Source organism: Leuresthes tenuis, unplaced genomic scaffold (assembly GCF_036924035.1).
Source record: "Leuresthes tenuis unplaced genomic scaffold, fLeuTen1.0.hap1 SCAF_11, whole genome shotgun sequence".
Lineage (NCBI taxonomy): Eukaryota > Metazoa > Chordata > Actinopteri > Atheriniformes > Atherinopsidae > Leuresthes > Leuresthes tenuis.
The window spans coordinates 17,733,567-17,751,510 of record NW_027325365.1 but is presented as its reverse complement, the minus strand read 5'-3'; the positions used below and the strand labels follow the sequence as shown (position 1 = coordinate 17,751,510).

General features: G+C 40.5%; 1 protein-coding gene across 1 annotated transcript in view; it reads right to left on the bottom strand.

The window, feature by feature from the left end:
• Window positions 1-1,461: 1,461 nt before the first annotated feature.
• Window positions 1,462-17,944, bottom strand: part of col23a1b (collagen type XXIII alpha 1 chain b) — a 119,643-nt gene continuing 103,160 nt past the window's right edge. The window contains exons 10-31 of the mRNA XM_072395856.1: window positions 17,419-17,493; window positions 15,613-15,729; window positions 12,943-12,969; window positions 12,804-12,830; window positions 12,613-12,666; window positions 12,460-12,519; window positions 11,465-11,509; window positions 11,299-11,376; window positions 7,809-7,853; window positions 7,627-7,671; window positions 7,403-7,483; window positions 7,273-7,326; window positions 6,890-6,964; window positions 6,765-6,791; window positions 6,621-6,680; window positions 6,462-6,533; window positions 6,349-6,375; window positions 6,182-6,235; window positions 5,874-5,960; window positions 5,611-5,703; window positions 4,388-4,426; window positions 1,462-3,678 (exon numbers count right to left, since the gene is read on the bottom strand). Of these exons, the coding sequence (XP_072251957.1) occupies window positions 3,628-3,678; window positions 4,388-4,426; window positions 5,611-5,703; window positions 5,874-5,960; window positions 6,182-6,235; window positions 6,349-6,375; window positions 6,462-6,533; window positions 6,621-6,680; window positions 6,765-6,791; window positions 6,890-6,964; window positions 7,273-7,326; window positions 7,403-7,483; window positions 7,627-7,671; window positions 7,809-7,853; window positions 11,299-11,376; window positions 11,465-11,509; window positions 12,460-12,519; window positions 12,613-12,666; window positions 12,804-12,830; window positions 12,943-12,969; window positions 15,613-15,729; window positions 17,419-17,493 (1,293 nt within the window). The 3' untranslated portion in view covers window positions 1,462-3,627. The remainder of the gene's footprint in view (window positions 3,679-4,387; window positions 4,427-5,610; window positions 5,704-5,873; window positions 5,961-6,181; window positions 6,236-6,348; window positions 6,376-6,461; window positions 6,534-6,620; window positions 6,681-6,764; window positions 6,792-6,889; window positions 6,965-7,272; window positions 7,327-7,402; window positions 7,484-7,626; window positions 7,672-7,808; window positions 7,854-11,298; window positions 11,377-11,464; window positions 11,510-12,459; window positions 12,520-12,612; window positions 12,667-12,803; window positions 12,831-12,942; window positions 12,970-15,612; window positions 15,730-17,418; window positions 17,494-17,944) is intronic.

The following is a 17,944-nucleotide window of genomic DNA, read 5'->3' as shown; positions in this document are numbered from 1 at the left end:
GGGTAAAACACCTATGCACACCAGGATTATACTGCCCATTACTTAAAAAAATTAAAAAGTAAATACAGAGAAATAAACTGTGATCTTTTGAGAAACTGGACGTGGTTTCTTTGTAAATTAGAAAGGTAAAATAAGAACTAAATATCATACAAGAATTTGCTTTTGGAGAAATCTGCCTTTTGAAGGTCATTTCAACTGCAACAATTTCCTAATGAAATAAATCGTTTCTATTTTGATTACTTTTTGAATGTTAATGCTGGAAGCCTATTCCAGCTGCCATCGGGAGAGAGGCAGAGTGCAGCCTGGACAGGTTGCCAGTCCATCACAGGGCCACGTAGAGACAAACAGCCACACACGCTCACACCTACAGACAATTTAAAATCACAAATTAACCTGACATTCATATTCTTAGATGGTGGGAAGACGCCAGAGTTCCCGGAGAGAGCCCACACATGCTCTGGGAGAACATGCAAACTCCGTACAGAACGGCCCCAGTCGGTATTTGAACCAAGAACCCTCTTGCTGTGATGCAATGGTGCTAACCATCGAAGCACCGTGCAGCCTCGGTATACCGCGATGTGTTCTTTTTTCTTTCTTTTTTCCCTTTTTGCATTAAATTTTTATGGGTTTGCAGCTCTGCTGCTGTTTCTTTTTGTAGCTGTTGCCGGTGGACTTTAGGGGTGAAAGCTGTCCACGTGTGCATCCACAGCCAAGTATGATCACCTGCCAATTGTGTTTTAATTTGGGGGCTGTCTCTTGTCTTGTTAATCGTCTTCTTAGCAACAAGGAATCTCAACCATTACTTCAACAAGTGTCCAGACCAGGGCCCGCTTCACTTTCTGAGCATCTGTGCCTCACAGGCCCATTCAGCAATCCACTGAGGAGATGATATCTACAGTGCAGTAGTTGAACATGAAGTTTATGATTACAACAAACTGCCAAGTGGCAGCATGACTCATTGGAAGGCAATCCATATCTTTGTGTTGGTGAATCCACCTCTTTGTTCCAAACTAAAATGTGGCAGATACAGGATTAACCTTTGTTCGGATATTAGTGGTCTGCAGAGGTTGAAGTTTGCTGATCTTGGTGATGCTTTGACTTTTTCTTGAGCCTCACCAGCAGGCTGGCATTTAGTAAACAGTAAGCAGGACAGTAATGTAGCATGGTGATGGTAACATTTAAGTCGTTGTTGATGTGCCTGGACCTCACAGCTCATATAGTAGCAAAACGTTAGCTTCAGAACTGGACTTTCATTCCTGCCCCTTTGTGTAAACGTGCATACGCTGCATATTTTGAACTTTGAAGGACCAGAATATTTCCAAATGCTAGCATAAAATGACATAGCTTTTCTTTTTTTTTCTTAGAATATTTCAGTCTAAAGACCGACTTGATATGAGATCTGCTTTGGATGAATGAAACATACAAATTTTACATGTTCATAATGAAAACAAAAAGACACCATAAAACTAGAGAGTTTATTTCCGTCTACGTATTTTGTTGACCAGATTTCATGTTACACATATTTGGACAAGTAATTACAAAAATAGCTTAAATCTTTTACAACCAAATACACAACCAAAAGAACATTCTCACAAGGCCGAGCTAAACACTGTGTATGATTAGCTAAAATATCAAACTCTAATCAGACACTATGCCATGAAATCCCTCCGTTAGGCCATGAAAATGGCACTGATAGAATCTGTAAAAGAAATAAAACCATACAATAATGTCAGGTGACAGATAACCATCAGCTTATATTGAAATAATGCTTAAATGTTAAGTTCAATGTTAAATCATATTGCTTTCAAATACAAAGTCTCTCACAACATATACATTTCATAATGAATCTCAATTAATGCTTATCTCAGTTCAACGATATGCAGCTCATTTTATACCTGTAACTGGTACTGAATATGTTTAATAGTTGCTGCACTTTTTCAAAAACCTGATAAAAGTCAAAGAAATGAACAAAATTATCATCATGATGCAGAAACTGTTTTGCGAGAGGCCGCTAACGCAACATCGAAGCTAGGATTGACACTTTAAAGAAGGCAGTGTTACTATTTCACTGACCTACTCCCTCAACTTTGAATACTGACAGTAAATGTTTTGCTGGTGTTGAAATTACAAACGTGAGGGTTTGGTGTCAATAAAAATGTGAGGTTATTTCAAATGTGTATTCTGCCTCACAAAAAGATGAATTACACACGTACAGAATCCAAAAAGTACAACACATCAATGGAGAATACACAAAGAAAAAAAATCACTTGTCTATATTTACCCTATGCAATATCAGTCCTGCTCACATGAAGCCAAACGCATGAGGATAGTTAATGGTATATCCAAACCAGCCGGAACAATTTCTTTTTCCTTGTGTTTTGCAGCTCTTTAAGAAGCCTGCATCTGTGTGTGTGTGCGTGTAAGCCTGCATCTGTGTGTGTGTGTGTTTTTACATGTACACCAAATAAAGCTTTAAAGTGAAAGTATTTAAGCACCAAGAAATTATTCCATCTGAGAGAGTTGCATTACAAAGACCACAACACAACAATGAAAGTCACCTGATAGCAAAAACTAGACTTGTTTTTTTTTTTTTTAGTTTTTTTGGAGCAAAATTTAAAAAAACACACACACGAAGAAATTATGTCTGACACTTTTAAGATGTACTGCTTAAAGGAATAGAGAATCCGTCGGTGCATGTACGTTTGATAAAAAATTTCATACTTTAGCTAGTCCTTCAGCCCATGGCTAATAATGATAATATCGAAAATATATCAAAAACAAACAACACACATATAAGTCAGCAGCAAGAACTTCTACTGTTGTCCAGAGAAACTGGAAGCAGTACTTAAACATGCCTTCCTGTGAAGTTAAACACAATGATCAGTCAATAGGCTTCAGTTAAGGGCAAGTATTTGTCCAAGCAAATAACACTGATTTCTCACAAATACTGTAAATGGTTCCTTCAAATCTGGCCTTTAGGTTTTTTACTGTCTATTTATCCCACAATCAAGGCAATGCACAGGAATGCAAAATGTGACCAAGAAAAACAGAGAAGAATACACCAGATTTAAACAAAACAACACACAAGTGGTACAAATGTAAGCCGTCCAAAAAGGTAGACTTACTGCCATTTTCTACAAGGCTTGTTCATATGGAAAGACTGATTACTGAAAAAAAAAAAAAAGAATGTGCTGTTGTTTCTGGTTTCAATCAGGGACAAAAGTCACACAAGCTGTCAGGATGCTGAGAATCACTGCGTCTTGTAATGATCATGCATTATTATTTTACAACATACTCATACAAGCTATCACCACAACATGTCCAATGTATCTGCTCAGTAAATCCTTCCTTATGTGCCAGGGACGTCAGCGACTCCCAAATAACTTCAACGGCTTGGCAAGGCTATGCGCAACATCATCAGCAACAGGTTTGTCTTTCCCTCTGAGATGAATGTGGAAACGCAGAATTCTGTCGCCTCCTCCTGGAGAGTTTCCACAACGGAGGAACCGGGTGTTGGGTGTGATGCAGAAGCACAGCGTGGTTAGCTCTGCTTCAGAAAAGCCAATCTGCCCTCTCAAGCTTTCTGCCCGTCTGTGCGCTCTTTCTCCAGCAGGCCCTGCCAAGCGCTCAGGGCTGAGAGAGACGCTTGCGTTTGAGCTTCTGCCTCACCATTTCCTCCTTTTAGAAAACAGAGAGAGGACAAGAGAGCACTGACAACACACTCCCCCTGCCAGCAAAGAAAACGAAACGTCCACCCATTCGAGCATCCATCTGTCCACAAGACTGGGTGAGTGCACACACCGTCATACTAGGCCTTTCGTGGTTACAACAAGTCCGACTTTGTTAGTGAAGCACTCTTCCAGCTCTGCCGTCTGGACTGTCCTTTACACTAAGAGTCCTGATGGCACTTCATGACTGCTTTCACAACATTGGATTCCGAGTAAAAAAAAAAAAGAAAGAAGTGTAGACTCAAAAAAATGTCCTTTTCCTCAAATTTTCAATATATTATATAAAAGGATTTGATTTAGAAAAAAAAAAAAGAAAAAAAAAAGGTCGTTGGCGTAGTATTCAGTTGCAAAATATACCATATCAATATGTACAGATTCCATGCTGCTCGTTAGTCATCACTGCAAAGAAAGAAATAGCATGGACTGATTAGTATTCAAGTATTGAGACACATGACTCCAGCTCATGCTTTACCATTACAAACTCACTCAAACACACTGTAATATACTTACAAAATGCCCCTGTGTTAAATCAGAGTAAATTGTCTCAGTGTACTTTCATACTTTGACGGTGTTAGCTATTCCATGTCTGCATTCTCCTCTGTTTCATATCAAGTGGCTGATAAATGCGCGAGTTAAACAAATTTAAGTGTTAGGTTTACCTTATGCAAACAGCCTGGTATTGGTAGTCCATCAGGTCCCTATGAGGAGAGAAAAAAAGTCAGACGTTAAGTAATGCTCATTTGACATCAGCAACAAATCTGGTTAGACAACTGGGGATGGCGTGAAGTAAAGCTGAAGTGGAAAGGTATGAACTTAAGATATTTTAGTGTATTTTTCTCTGGTGATGATCAAGCTTTTAAACGTGTGTGTAGGGGGGGGCTAAACAGAAACAATATTAAATCTCTGTATTGAACTAAACTCAAAATAGAAGTTTAGGATGGAGAGATCCTGTAACTATAGATATAGACAAGTGTACAAAACACAAATCTTTATAAGCAAGGCTAATTTACATTGTCAACTATTAATTTAGAATATGATATAAAGAATACATTATTATTCATTTTAATTTACAGCAGACCTACTTGTAATGCACCAATGAGAGTCTCCAAACTATAGATTCAAGGCTTCAAATGAGGAAAAGAAAGAAAAAACCCTCAGGAACCAACCCTGCCAACTTGTGGGGTGGAACTAATCAAGGCTGGCGATGAGGAACAGGGTTTATATAACATTAGCAACAAATTATCAGCTATTTGTCAGTTTCGTCAAGCCAGGAGCATTTGAACAGCTGCAGCCTGACAAGACTGGGACCATTTGCATATTAACAGATCCACACACATTGAATTACTCTGAGGTGTAGAGTTAAATCTCATCTAATCCATTGTATGGTGGGATTTTAAAAGTTCCCTTTAGGGATTAATAAAGTTTAAGTCTTTTTTACAGAAATAACAATCTGGTAAAGGTCTGACTTGATAAACAGAGTTAAATCATTGAATTATTGAAAGTGGCGCCCCTTCTCATTTCTTTTTTTTTCTTTTCTTTATTGCAAGCAAGAATAATATTACATGATTTAAACCTCATAGCTTGTGGCCCTTTTACAAGAAGCAGATGCCTGTTTATTGCTTTGGGTGTGCAGATAATCATGAGCCAAGGACACCCAATAAAAGCTTAAAAAGTAACTGTTTATTATCTGTGAAAAGCTCTCGCTAAAGTCAGTAGTGAACTCGATGAGTTCAACCTTACATGAAGTTAGTCAGAGACAGCATGTGCAGTCCAGAGTTTGAAAGAAAAGAAGAGGCCATATGAGGGAGATAAAACATTTGAACAGACAAGAGATGTCCAAGTGATCAAAGAAAAATGCAGGAAGGAGAGAAAGGTACTGTACCACAGGACAGGGGGCCTCAGGGCCAGAGGGAGGAAGAGGAGAAGTTTCAGAAAGCCCTGCCTTTGCAGACAGACCTTTAGTCTCATCACAACCCTGTCAGAAGGAGCCAGTTACACATTTACAAGGTTGAGGAAGAAACGTTGAGAAAATGACAGAAGCAGTGCTGAGAATGAAAGGATAACATGGAAATTTAAAATGTCTTTAAAACAGGAAGGAGGGTGTTAAAAAAAAAAAAAAAAGCAATAAACATGGAGGTAACATACCACAGGACAGGGCTGGTCCAGGCCTGGAGGACCTTGCTCTCCTTTCTGGCCCTTTAGACCTCTCTTCCCTACTGTTCCCCTGTCACCCTGGCACATGAAAATGGCAACAGTTAGACAATCTAAAACTTATACCAGACTCAACTGCAGACGCAGTCCATTTAGACTTTGAAAGTGGTAGAAATTTCTGTATCAATGCAGCTGCATGTAGGCCAGAAAAAAAAAAAAAAAGAAAAGAGGCCCTGGGTGAAACTGTAAAATAGTTTTCCTTCCATGACCATGAAATTTAGTTTCCGGTGTTTTGGACTAACCTTGTCTCCTTTTTCTCCTCGGTCACCTTTATCTCCCCTCAGGCCTGGAAAACCCTGAATAACAGGAGCACAAACAGCTCATCAGTGGGTACAGTTTGATTGCCAGTTTTAATTGAAAATAGCGCGATTGAAAATGTGAACATGTAAATTCTCAGGAAGAAACTCACGTCTAGTCCGGGCTCCCCTGGTCTACCCTATGAGCACAGATATGATTCTTATTTTCGAGATCAGTCAAAAAAGGAGATTTAGTAAACACGTATAAAGGTTATCGCGCTCTTACTTTGTCTCCCTTGGCGCCTGGAAGACCAACCAACCCTGGAGACCCAGTTTGACCGTGGTGACCGTCCAGTCCCTGCAGTTGAATTCTATTATAATCTCTGACTCGTGAAATAAAATTGACTGTATAAAAACAGTAATAATAAGACCCAGTCCCACTTACTCTGGGTCCAGGAGCACCCGTCTCCCCTTTCTCTCCCTTTATAACGACTCCCGGTTCACCCTGCAAAGACACTCCATCAGTTAGTACCGAACAACATGTCTTACAGCCTCCACCACAAATCCGGTTCAGACCTGGAAGGCTTACCTTCGGACCGGGCATTCCATGCAGCCCCTGAAACACAATGTGTGCCATCAGTGTGTGACCACTCCAGGTGGAAACAGCTAACTTGGTTTGACTATATGGACTTAAATATTGATGTAACTACTCACCATGGATCCTGGGGATCCAGGTACTCCTGGAGGGCCAGGTGGGCCAGGTGGGCCTGGCTGGGAAATCATCTGAACCTGATTATCAGTGAAAGAGTCAAACAGGAACAAGAAGCTTAGAGATTAAGACCCAAGCAAAGGTGATTGAGCATTAGCGATAGCTGGCTGTGTTTCCTTATTTCTCTTAAGTAGCTCGGAGGTGCAAAGCACACACACAAAAAAGACTTCAAGGAAAAAAAACAAACCTGAACACTTTAGAAAACAAACATTTGTGAAACACAACTAAATGTGATAAATTAAAACATGGATAATGAATTCTGTTGTCTGTTAAACTGACTGTACGTGGCTGCACTAATGTGCAACAAACTTGGGGGTGTTATACTGACCAGGTTGTCATGCAGTCTGCAGTCGCCCTTTTCCCCTTTCTGTCCATCCATACCCTGACCAAAAAACAGCAAGATTAACTTTCAGTTGTCACGGCAACATCAAAGAAGCCTGTTTTCTGTCACTACTTACAGTGGGCCCAGACAGACCCATTTCTCCCTTCTCTCCCCTCTCGCCTGGAGGGCCTGTCTCACCCATGTCACCTTTGGGTCCCTACAGATGAAGACAGAACAGGAAATCTCACATTAAGCATAACAAGGAGGAGCAGTGAAAAGGAAAGCTAATTATGTTTGGGTTAATAAGTAGACAAGAAAGACATTTAATCAGCTTATCTGTCATTTCTGTGTGTTCTGTACCTTTTCTCCATCCACTCCTGCTGGCCCAGGTAAACCAAGCTCACCCTATGACGGGAAAAGGACAGAAAAGTAACTCACTGGACAAATATCTTTGCTCGAAATCAGGCCCAGGATATTTAAAATTGCATCAAACAAAACAACTACCTAGTACCAGTACGGTACCATACTTCAGAATGCCTCACCTTTTCCCCTGAGGGTCCAGGGGGTCCTGGTGGTCCAGGTGGGCCCTGGATAAAAAAAATAAATAAATAAATAAATAAGCTGTGTAATCTTACCATAAAATATAATCAAGCCAGGGGTTGTAACTGAGCCTCTATAAACAGAAAGGGTAGTTTATGTACTTGTCCAATCAGGAAGTCGGTTTGCATTTGGTGCCTGACAGGTAGCACAGTGGGTTTTCAGAGTTTTCATGCAGTCAAAAGCAGCCTTTTATGTTCAAAATGTCCCTGGTGAGAGCTGTGAAAGGAAACTCGACCAGCAAAATTTGGTAAACTAAACCAAGGAAGTGAAGGCAGCTTCAAAGCTCCATGGAACTGAAGAAGTAGCAGTCATGGGACTCACTGTAAACATAAATACTGAAACATTACCTGTTTAATGAGATGAGAGATTATCAAACAGCCACATAAACATGTTGGATACACACACACACACACACACACATATATAAATATATGTGTGTGTGTGTATACGGCTGCTCATGCTCATTGTTTATAAGAACTGGAAACTCATCATAAATAGAACTTCAAAGCTGGACCTGAACCTGTTCATTATACGGTATACAAAGCTGATTTCCTGTCAAAACTCTGTTGATCACAACCAAATTGAAGCAGTTTAATCTCACACAGACTGTGAGACCGGCCGTGCTCAATGCGGTTTGTACTACACAACAGTCTGGCAACACTTCTCCTTAACATGATCGTTTTGATGCAGGATGAGGCAAACACTTATGTATATATTACGGAATGTAATGATGGATAATGAATCGCACGCACATGCATGCCTCATTCCTTCCACGTAGCCTGCTTTGTGCTGCAGCTCTCTTGATTCAAGCTCCTTAATCTCTACATCCACAATGTCAGACTTGTTACTCCCCCCTTCTGAGGACCTTGGTCATCTTGAAGTAATAAAAGGGGAAATCGTGTTGCCCCCCCAGAGGTGTACAGCTCCCTTTCAATCCTAAACTTTTTGTTTGTTCTCCACAATGCCATAGAAACCGAAGATGCTTACAAGCAACTATTTGATCGGGGCTATTTCATCATTGGAAACTGAGGGCTACTCGTGCAAACACTCGTACGGAAAGCAGCAAAGTGAACGACAGCCACAAACAAACAATTTCAGCATTGCTTTCCACCAGTTCATCATCACCATCCATCTCAGTGCAGATTAAACATGAAGAAACACTTCTCGCACAAACAAATGAATGGATCAACACGCGAGTTGGGTGGTCAATGAGTGAATATGTGGATAAATAACTCAGGCAGAGACCCTGTGTCTGACTTTGGGCTGATTGATCCTCGTCAGCAAGAAGCTTATGATAAGATCTCAGGTCCGTGTTTTCTCCGCCTGCTTTGTAACTATCTCAGGCTGTTGGCTACAACTGTGCAGGCAGGATCACATTTCAGATCAGGTCCAAGGGGACCTAGTTCATGCAGGTTTTTAATTAAGTGCACACTCCACTGCAAAGATAGCTATCTTTCAGTAACATGTACCCCGATAGGATCAGGATCAAGATCAAGCGTATGAAGGCAGGGACGTGAGTGTGATGAATGGTGAATTTCCTTCAACTGAATTACGTGAGATGATTGAAATACCAGAAAAAACACACCATGCTGCACGTTTTGAGACACTCAGACACAGCTATGTAAAAAACAAAGTGCACCCTTTTCTTAAACGAAGGTTTTTACATATCAGATATAATAAAAATAATCATCTGGTCCTTACTAGGGCTAAAATTTGGTAAATAGAACACCAGATGAATAACAACACAAGACATATCACACACATGTCATTATTGATTTAACAAAAACTAAGGCCACTCCTACTGCTTCAGCTGGAATTAGCAGCCAGGTGCTGCTAATCAAATGCACTCGATTAACCGATCATCACTTTTGGTAATTTGCTTGTCTGCTGCATTCAGATGTGTGCTGAGACAATGCCAAGGAGGAAAGACATCAGCACTGAGAAATATTATTCACAGTTGCCAATCTTCCCAGGAGAGGTTGTCCCAGCAAGTTCTGCCCAGGGTCAGATTGTGCTATGCTCAAAGAAACGACAAAAAGCCCAAGAGCTACATCTTAGTCTCTCCAAGCCTCAGTTAGTTCATGACAGTGCAATTAGAAAAAGACCGGGGTTGGGGATGGGTTGCTTGGAAGAGTTGCAAGGGGAAGTGTCTTCTCTCTAAAAAGAACATGGCAACACGGCTTAGGTTTGTAGAGTTACACCTGAACAATCTACAAGACTTCTGGAACAACGTAGATTGGACACAGACGAGACCAAAGTGGAGATATTTGGTCACAATGCAGAGTTGTACGTCTGGTGAAAACCACAGCATATCAGCACAAACACCTCACACCAACTGTCAATGATTGTTTGTGGTGGCGGTGATGATTGTCTCATAGGTTTCTGGTAGGTTGGCTTGGATAGATCTTGAGGAAAGCAGGTGATGCTTCCAATCAGTAGAAAAAAAATCAACAACACCCTCATTCTGATGTACTTAAAATATAGTACAACTAAAGCTTCTTTGGGACCTGCTCCTGCCACACCACAACAAAGCTCAGAACCTCTGACCACAGCTCCTGGGCACCTTGCAGCCATTGAGCCAGTCTTGAACTCTGTATACCAAAGTGTTCTAAAGTCAAATGTGAGGCCAAAATAAAAATAAGACTACAAATAAGACTACAAAATTGCAATAATAAGTCAAAGTTCAAACCATGAACTGCTGGAGTTAGTTGTTTTTTTAATATATTGTGCTGTTGCTCATATGAGGTCCTACTTTTTTACTTTCCTTTACGGATAACAGAAGAAAATCCTTGTATACATATATAATCTTAACCTTTTCTCCTGGTGTTATGTAGCAACCTAGCACAGTGAATAAAGTATCACACGGTTGAACACGGTTGATTTTTCTGCAGGATTAAGTCTCTTCGAGCTACAAGTTATCTGATAAAACAGCACATCTGATCTACATTTGCTAAGGCTGTGCATTATATCCCAAATTAACATCCAGGAGCTGGATAAACACAAGCTTTCTGTCATGCTCTTCAGATGTGGCCTATTCAATGACACCTGATACATCTGAAGTCCCGAGTTCTTGGCGGAGGGCTTACACCACAACACACAGATCCAACTGTTGAAGCAGGTGTGAAGTGCGGTGGAAACACACAAGGAATGCGCTTGTGCAAGTATGGATACTGGTGTTAGTTACTGGTCACACGTCTAAAAACCATGCAGTAACAACAGCAGATTACCGAGACACTGATGGCGTTGATGGCCTGTCAAGAAGAAACGGCAACATGTTCAGTTTAAAACTAATAAAGATGTGTTTCTTACCACGCAGCCATTTCTTGGATTGGGTTTGCCTGATTTTTCTTGTGAAATGAAGTACTAAATCTTTGATGGAACACAAGAAGGAACCTTTAAATCTGTTCTCATTGATGCTTTGATATAACTCACCTGGATAGCATCAAGAAGCTTCCCATTGAAGTCGATGATGTCTGAGGGGCCTGCAGCGCCTTTTTCACCAGGGTAACCCTGCAGCAGAGATGTCATTAATAAATGAGTTTATAAATGACAAACAAAGATTTTTTTTTAGGTTCTACATTTAAAATAATAAACCCACCATGGGTCCCTGTGCTCCTTGCTCTCCTGTTTCTCCTTTGTCTCCCTGTGTGAAGAACAAACACCACATCACTGTAAAACTTCTTCAGTTATTAGACTTCAACATCTCACTTAGCATAAACACAACATTACTACTAAGAATAGCACCAATTATTGGCAAGGCAATGCATATTTGTTTCTATATCAACAAAAAGGTGATTAGATTCTAATTAATCAAGGATATTCTGGAGCATCCAGCTGTTTATTTGTAAGCGATCACAATGCCCTGACAACATGGTTAATTAGACTTGTGTCCATTTGCATAACTATGGTGACAAATCTTGTTGCTTTGCACAATCTGAGCAAGTGGGAGGCAGAGGCCTCAGAATAGAACCCTGGAGAGCCACACATACTATCTTGTTCATGCAGATGTACGATTATCTATAGACACAAAAAAAATCTGTGGTTTTGAATAGAATTCAAATCAGAATAGGTCTGTGGCAAAAAATCCAACCCAGTTTTCTTGTATTTTGAGCGGCACATTATGACAGACAGCATCAGATGCAGCACTGAGATCCAGTAAAACTAAGATGAAATCAACGCCGTTGACCGTGTTTAAGTCCACGCCGTTCATTTCTTTAACAGGTGCAGTCTCAGTGTTGTGCTGTTGAGGAGCGGCCGTTACAAGACAGCTTTTGGCATAATTTTACCTAAAAATGGATAATCTGAAACTTGCCAGTAATCATTCATTAAAGAGGTTCCAAATTGTTCTTTTTTAATTGTGGTGTAGCGACTGCTGTTTCTATAACCTGTGGAAAGATCTCAGACAAAAGATAGATGTTTTAACAATATGCAGGAGGTCTGAAGCTAAGGAACTGGAAACATGGTTGAAAAAGTTTGCTGGCAAACTATCAAGCCATCAAGAGGAGAGTTTCAGATGCTGGATAATCATTTCATGGTTGTTTTAGCTGTTATAGAATTAATTGCTTGTCTAATGTACACTTCAGATTTCCTCACCTTTAATCCCGGGAATCCATCCATGCCTCTCTCCCCTTTTTCTCCTTTACCTGGCTCGCCCTGTTCCAATAAACAACAAAAAAAAAATGATGGACTATGTATGTATGAAAACAATCAGAGACACAATGGCTGACAGGTAAAGCTCAGCCGCACCTTTAAGCCCGGAGGACCCTGAAGTCCTGGATAGCCAGACTCGCCATCGTTTCCCTGCCAAAAGAAAACATTCAAGAAATATTCATTGTTAATAATTAGTGCTAATATGATGAGTGCAAAATCTGACAGAATGTTTGAAGAAACGAGATGACTAAGAAGAGTTCAAATCAATTATTTTTTTACTATCTTACCGGCTTCCCAGGCAGTCCTTGTGGCCCCTGTTGCAGCAATATATATGTGGATATCGTAATTATTCAGATGAAGAAAAGTGATCATCACAGACTTATTGTAAAAAAAAAAACTCAAACACCGAGTATAAAGTGCACTCACCTCAACACCATCCCGACCTGGAAAACCCTGAGGAGGACAAAGCAAACTCATTCAGCGATGCGTTCAACCTCAGTGAAATTTGACTCAGCATTTTGGCCACTAGATGTCCCTGTTTAATAAGGCACTCTAAGCCGTCCATGGACCTGGGGTTTCCTCAAGAGCTCATTTTGAGCTGATGAATTCAAGGAAAAATATGAATTTTTACCGTAGATCAATACCAGACAACATTGAGTGTGTTTCTGTGAAGACAAAGTGAGTTATGTCTACTTTTGTAGGCCCTGGCACAGCACCCTCATTGAAAATGATGGTGAGTACCTGAGTCTTTTGTTCACATCTAAAGTCATTTGGTGTGGGACTGAACACTGATTAGACACTTTCTCTCTGCACTCAAAAGCGAATAAAAAGGGCAAACGAGAGCTACGTTTGGCTTTAAAGAGCCCTCATTCTAATTAAAAAATGTATCATTTTATGCTTTATCCCTGCTGGAATAGAGAACCAGCTACTTTACTGTTTAAAAAAATAAAGATGATTGTTCTCATACTGTGCAGAAATGCAGCACCTTTATCTGAAACGCTTTGTTTTAGCCCCTGTCCCGTTGAATTCCCTCTTCCTGAAAGACCTGGCCTGCTGGGATTGGTAAAAACTGGGAGTGTGTGAGGCATATGCTCATTTTGTGTTGTAGGCATGCCAAACTAGTTACTTGGCAGGCAGTATTTCCCTATGTTCCATAAAGATGTAATTAAGTAAAGAGGCTTTTGAGAGTGTTTTCTGTGAGAGAATAACTCCCTTCGGTATGTGGACTGAAATTGTTAGAGCTTCTTTAAACACTGCGTTATGACTCTTCTTTTGTGTTTTTCCTTTAGTTTTCCTTTCAAGTACACTAAAAAGATGTATTTTTTCCTTTTCTGGTAATTTGCAGGAGTTGAATATGAGTTGGGGTCTGCATAAGATGAAAAATAAACCGTAGCTACAAACAACATCAAACGCAAACATTATTTCATGTCCATTTTCTTCTCTCTGTCCATCTGTCCAACAGTGATTTGGCTCATTTAGGTAAACAGACCTGTTGTCTGTTTGTGGGGGCCAGGTGGACGTATGCTTGAAGCAGCTAAACATCTGCTATGAAGTCATCCATGGCAGAGAAAGCTTGGTGGGCTCTTGTGCAAGAGCCCTCTATCTCTCCCTTCTGCTGTGTCTCACACACACACACGCACACACACACACACTCAGCTATCAAGTAGTAGTGTTTACTTGATCCCTCAGAGCACTTTTAAAAATGCATATAAATCGGAAGTTATTAGCTTTCCGTTCAGTCCTCATATTTTACAATAATGTGCAGGAGCTACTAAGACGTTTCCCAGCTGGTTTTCCTCCTCTTGCGCTCAGTCTGCACATACAAACTGTCATCCCGATCCCCTCAACTGCTATGTGGTCCTCTTTTATTTCCATCTTCCAGCAGCCTTTTAACCTCTTTTCTCACCCCTCTTAACTCCTCCTTATCGTTTGATCTTTCCTTCACAGCAGCGGGAAACAAATTACCGTTGCAAATAATTTTTAGCACTGCTTTTATCTTGAGAGCAGAACAGAGCTGGATGAAAAGCGGTTCAGATGTCAAATGCATGTATGATTACAAACAGTTCTAAATTTACTCAAGATAATCTACGACTTCAGATGTCAGATCAATTCATCACTGTACTTTAGAACTCAACTATGTTTACCTGCACATTTAGTTTAGATCTATCCACAAAGAAGACAAAAGCTGTCAGTTATTCAAGTCTTTCAACAAAGCAGATATAAATGTCAAGCATTAGAGGATACCCATGCTGGCAGGCTGTTCACTTTCTCCAGCTCAGCCCATTCAGACATCTGCCCACAGCATGGAGCAGCTCTCAACACCACTTTGTTTTGCTGTTTTGCAACGGCTTTAATCAACTTGAAGTACATTTACAATTGACTAGGTTACAAGATAGGCCCCTTTTCATCGACCCGTCTGTTTTTTGTCACTTTCTGAACCATGCTGGCTTTCTCTGTTGTCGGTTCAGCATAAGTTCTTCACTCACCCACATCGAAACCAACATTTTTCACATGAACCTACTGCTGTCCAGCGCCAGAGGAGAGTAACAGAGCAATTATTCTTTCACATAGATAAACAAAAATTTGATATTTCTTTCTTCAATTCAAGACCCACAGCTTGAAGCTGCCAGTGCATATGAACTAAACTCCAGGAGGCAGAAAGTTAATTCTAAGAAACAGAAACTGCCTCAGGCGAGGAGCACACCATTGTTTGGTGAGGCCGGCAAACTGCCCATGAACTCACCGCAGTGCCATATCTGTTTCAGCGAACATGGCGACACAGTTGTGGTAGGAGGGTGGGAGAACGGGGGTGTTTTGGAGAACTTTGTGGCCGCTGACTTACACAAAACAGATGAGGGTTGTAGCAAAGTTGCTATTCTGGGAGTTTTTAGGTAAACCACAGCTCACTGGCAAACCCGGAAAAATAAGAGTATGGCTTCACTGTGAAGACCCGCTTAATATATGTGCATCAAATTGCAGTCTTTGTGGTTTAACCTTAGTTTGAGGGTCAGCGATTACAGGCAGAGTGATATGAGGTGATAAAAAGGAGACTGGAGGTCTGTATGGGAGCTCGGATTTGTGTAGTGATTCTCTTACTGGATCTCCAGCAGGGCCACGAGGCCCGTCCTTGCCAGTGTTCCCGGGAGGACCGCGGGGCCCAGGTGGACCGGGAGGGCCAGGAGGTCCAGCGGGTCCAGCTTGGCCTTGATCACCCTGATTAATGGAATAGAAAAAAGATAAAAATAAATAAATAGAAAAGAATGAGAGAAATACAAAGACAAATATTTTTTTGGATAAAGCAAAGGTATTGGTTTTGGGTTACTTTGTATCTGTGCAAGTGAAGAAACAACTAATCTTGCAATCAGCGATAAAGAAAATCAAACAAATGAGAAGTGCACTTTAATACAGCCAATATTTTCAGAATGCTCCTCAAACCTGCGTTAACTGATGTGTTTGGCCAGCTGGTGGCAGCAGAAACAAGCGCATATTACTACACAATAAAAGTCATATGACAAATATTTGCCAGATGTGCAATAAATCCTTCTTACACATATGTAAATGTATGATCACTGACTATGGATCCTATATCTGTGTTTGTACATCAGTTCTCATGCTACTTTCCACCCAGTCATGCTTCTTGTGACGACTCTTCAAATGAAGAGTCCAAAATAAAATGTTCAAAACAGTAAATTGTGAATGAAACTGCAATAATTCAAAGCCTTTGATATGGCACTTTTACACTTCCCATCTGGCATTGATGATCTTTGGGAACAAAGATTAATTAATCTATGTAGCTTTTATTTAAAACTGTGTTTCTGCCCCAGCTAATGAATAGAAAACCAAAATTCTAGCTCCACCATAATCCCCATTAACCCCTGAGAGGAATATCAGCAGCTTAATGCTCCACTATGTTGAGCAGCCAATCGAGAGCTCTGACTCAGAGTGAACAAGAACACACTACAAAGTCTTGTAGAGCAAAGGGGAACTGCAGAGCCAAGTGAAAATGATCTGTAGGTTTGTTCCTTTGAGCCACCAATTTGACAAACACAAAATGATTTGTTAATATACAAAACTTAATCAAAAACAGCTTTAAATATGCAAAGTTCAATACAGTCCACACAGATCTTTGTTAACTTCTTTACCATGCGGCTTGTTTGTCAAGCACTACTAAGCCTCTTTTTTACAACAGGAGGCTTGAAATCTGACTAAACATCCGATGAATCAGGCTGATATTTAGTCACATGGTAAAACAGACCCATGCTGACAAATACAAAACACACAAAAGAAAGCGAATGTAAACTACCTCATCTCTAAAATGAGTAATTTTTTTTAGTTTTCTACAGTAAAGATACATTTTCAGAATATATTTAAGTCTAAATATGATACTTGTGTTTCTTAAAGACTCCTGCCCTCAAATGTTTTGCCAACCACAAACCATTAATGTCGTTTATCACAACTGAGGGGAATTTGCTGCTACTTTGAATCTGCAGTAATGGCGACACTTCCTCTGCATCCTCTCATCTCTATAGACATCTGGCACATTATGGTTTGCTTTGTTGAGGCAAGCAAGATGGTACAGCTAGCCCTCCAGACTAAAAGCTCATTTCCTCATACAGATAATTATGTCTCTATTCAGTCTAGACTTGAATCGTCACTGCCAAACAAAGCTTTTCTATACAGTAATGACAGTAATAAGAAACATTTCTTGAGCTTCTCTAAAAATCTAAACACCAATAAAACAGTTCTTAATCAGTCAGGCTAATAAAATTGAAAACAGCACATCCAAAACATGATGGAAGAACTCAAACAAACACATGCTTAATGTAATGTGACGGAGAAAGAATAAGCAAGAAAAAGAAAGGTGTGTTGAAGGAGTGCACATGCCTGTTAGTAGAGGTCTACCTTCAAAAAGCGTCTCTGAAAGCTGCTGGACTGCTCTCCAGCGAGAAAGCCATGGTCATATCGGGGGAAAACCATCTAAAATGCAATAGGAGCATCGATGGCAAACAAAAAAAAATCAAAAGAGAATAAAGGAAAAGAGCGTTAGAGAGAAAAATGAGAGGACAGGAATTGGGTTGGAATGAGAGTGAAAAAAGAGAGATAAGTGAGTCCTTGGTTAACTGAGGGTTCAGAGGCGAGGATTACTACTACTGCAAGAGAAAACAGAGGTGAGAGTTCAGTAGTATCTGAAGCAAGAGGAAAAATCTGAAAAGAAGGGTGTTTTGCTCGTCTTTCTGTTGGAAAAGGGACAGATCAGCAGCCTGATAGATAGTGGTGGCTGCCGGGAGGACATAGGATCGGTTCTCTGGAGTAGACAAACCTTGACAGTGACAATCTGATTATTGTGCAGACCTGCGTACGAGCTGTAGGCAGAAAGGCCCTGAAGAGAGGAGTGACAAAGGGAACAATGAGCGACTTACAAATGCTG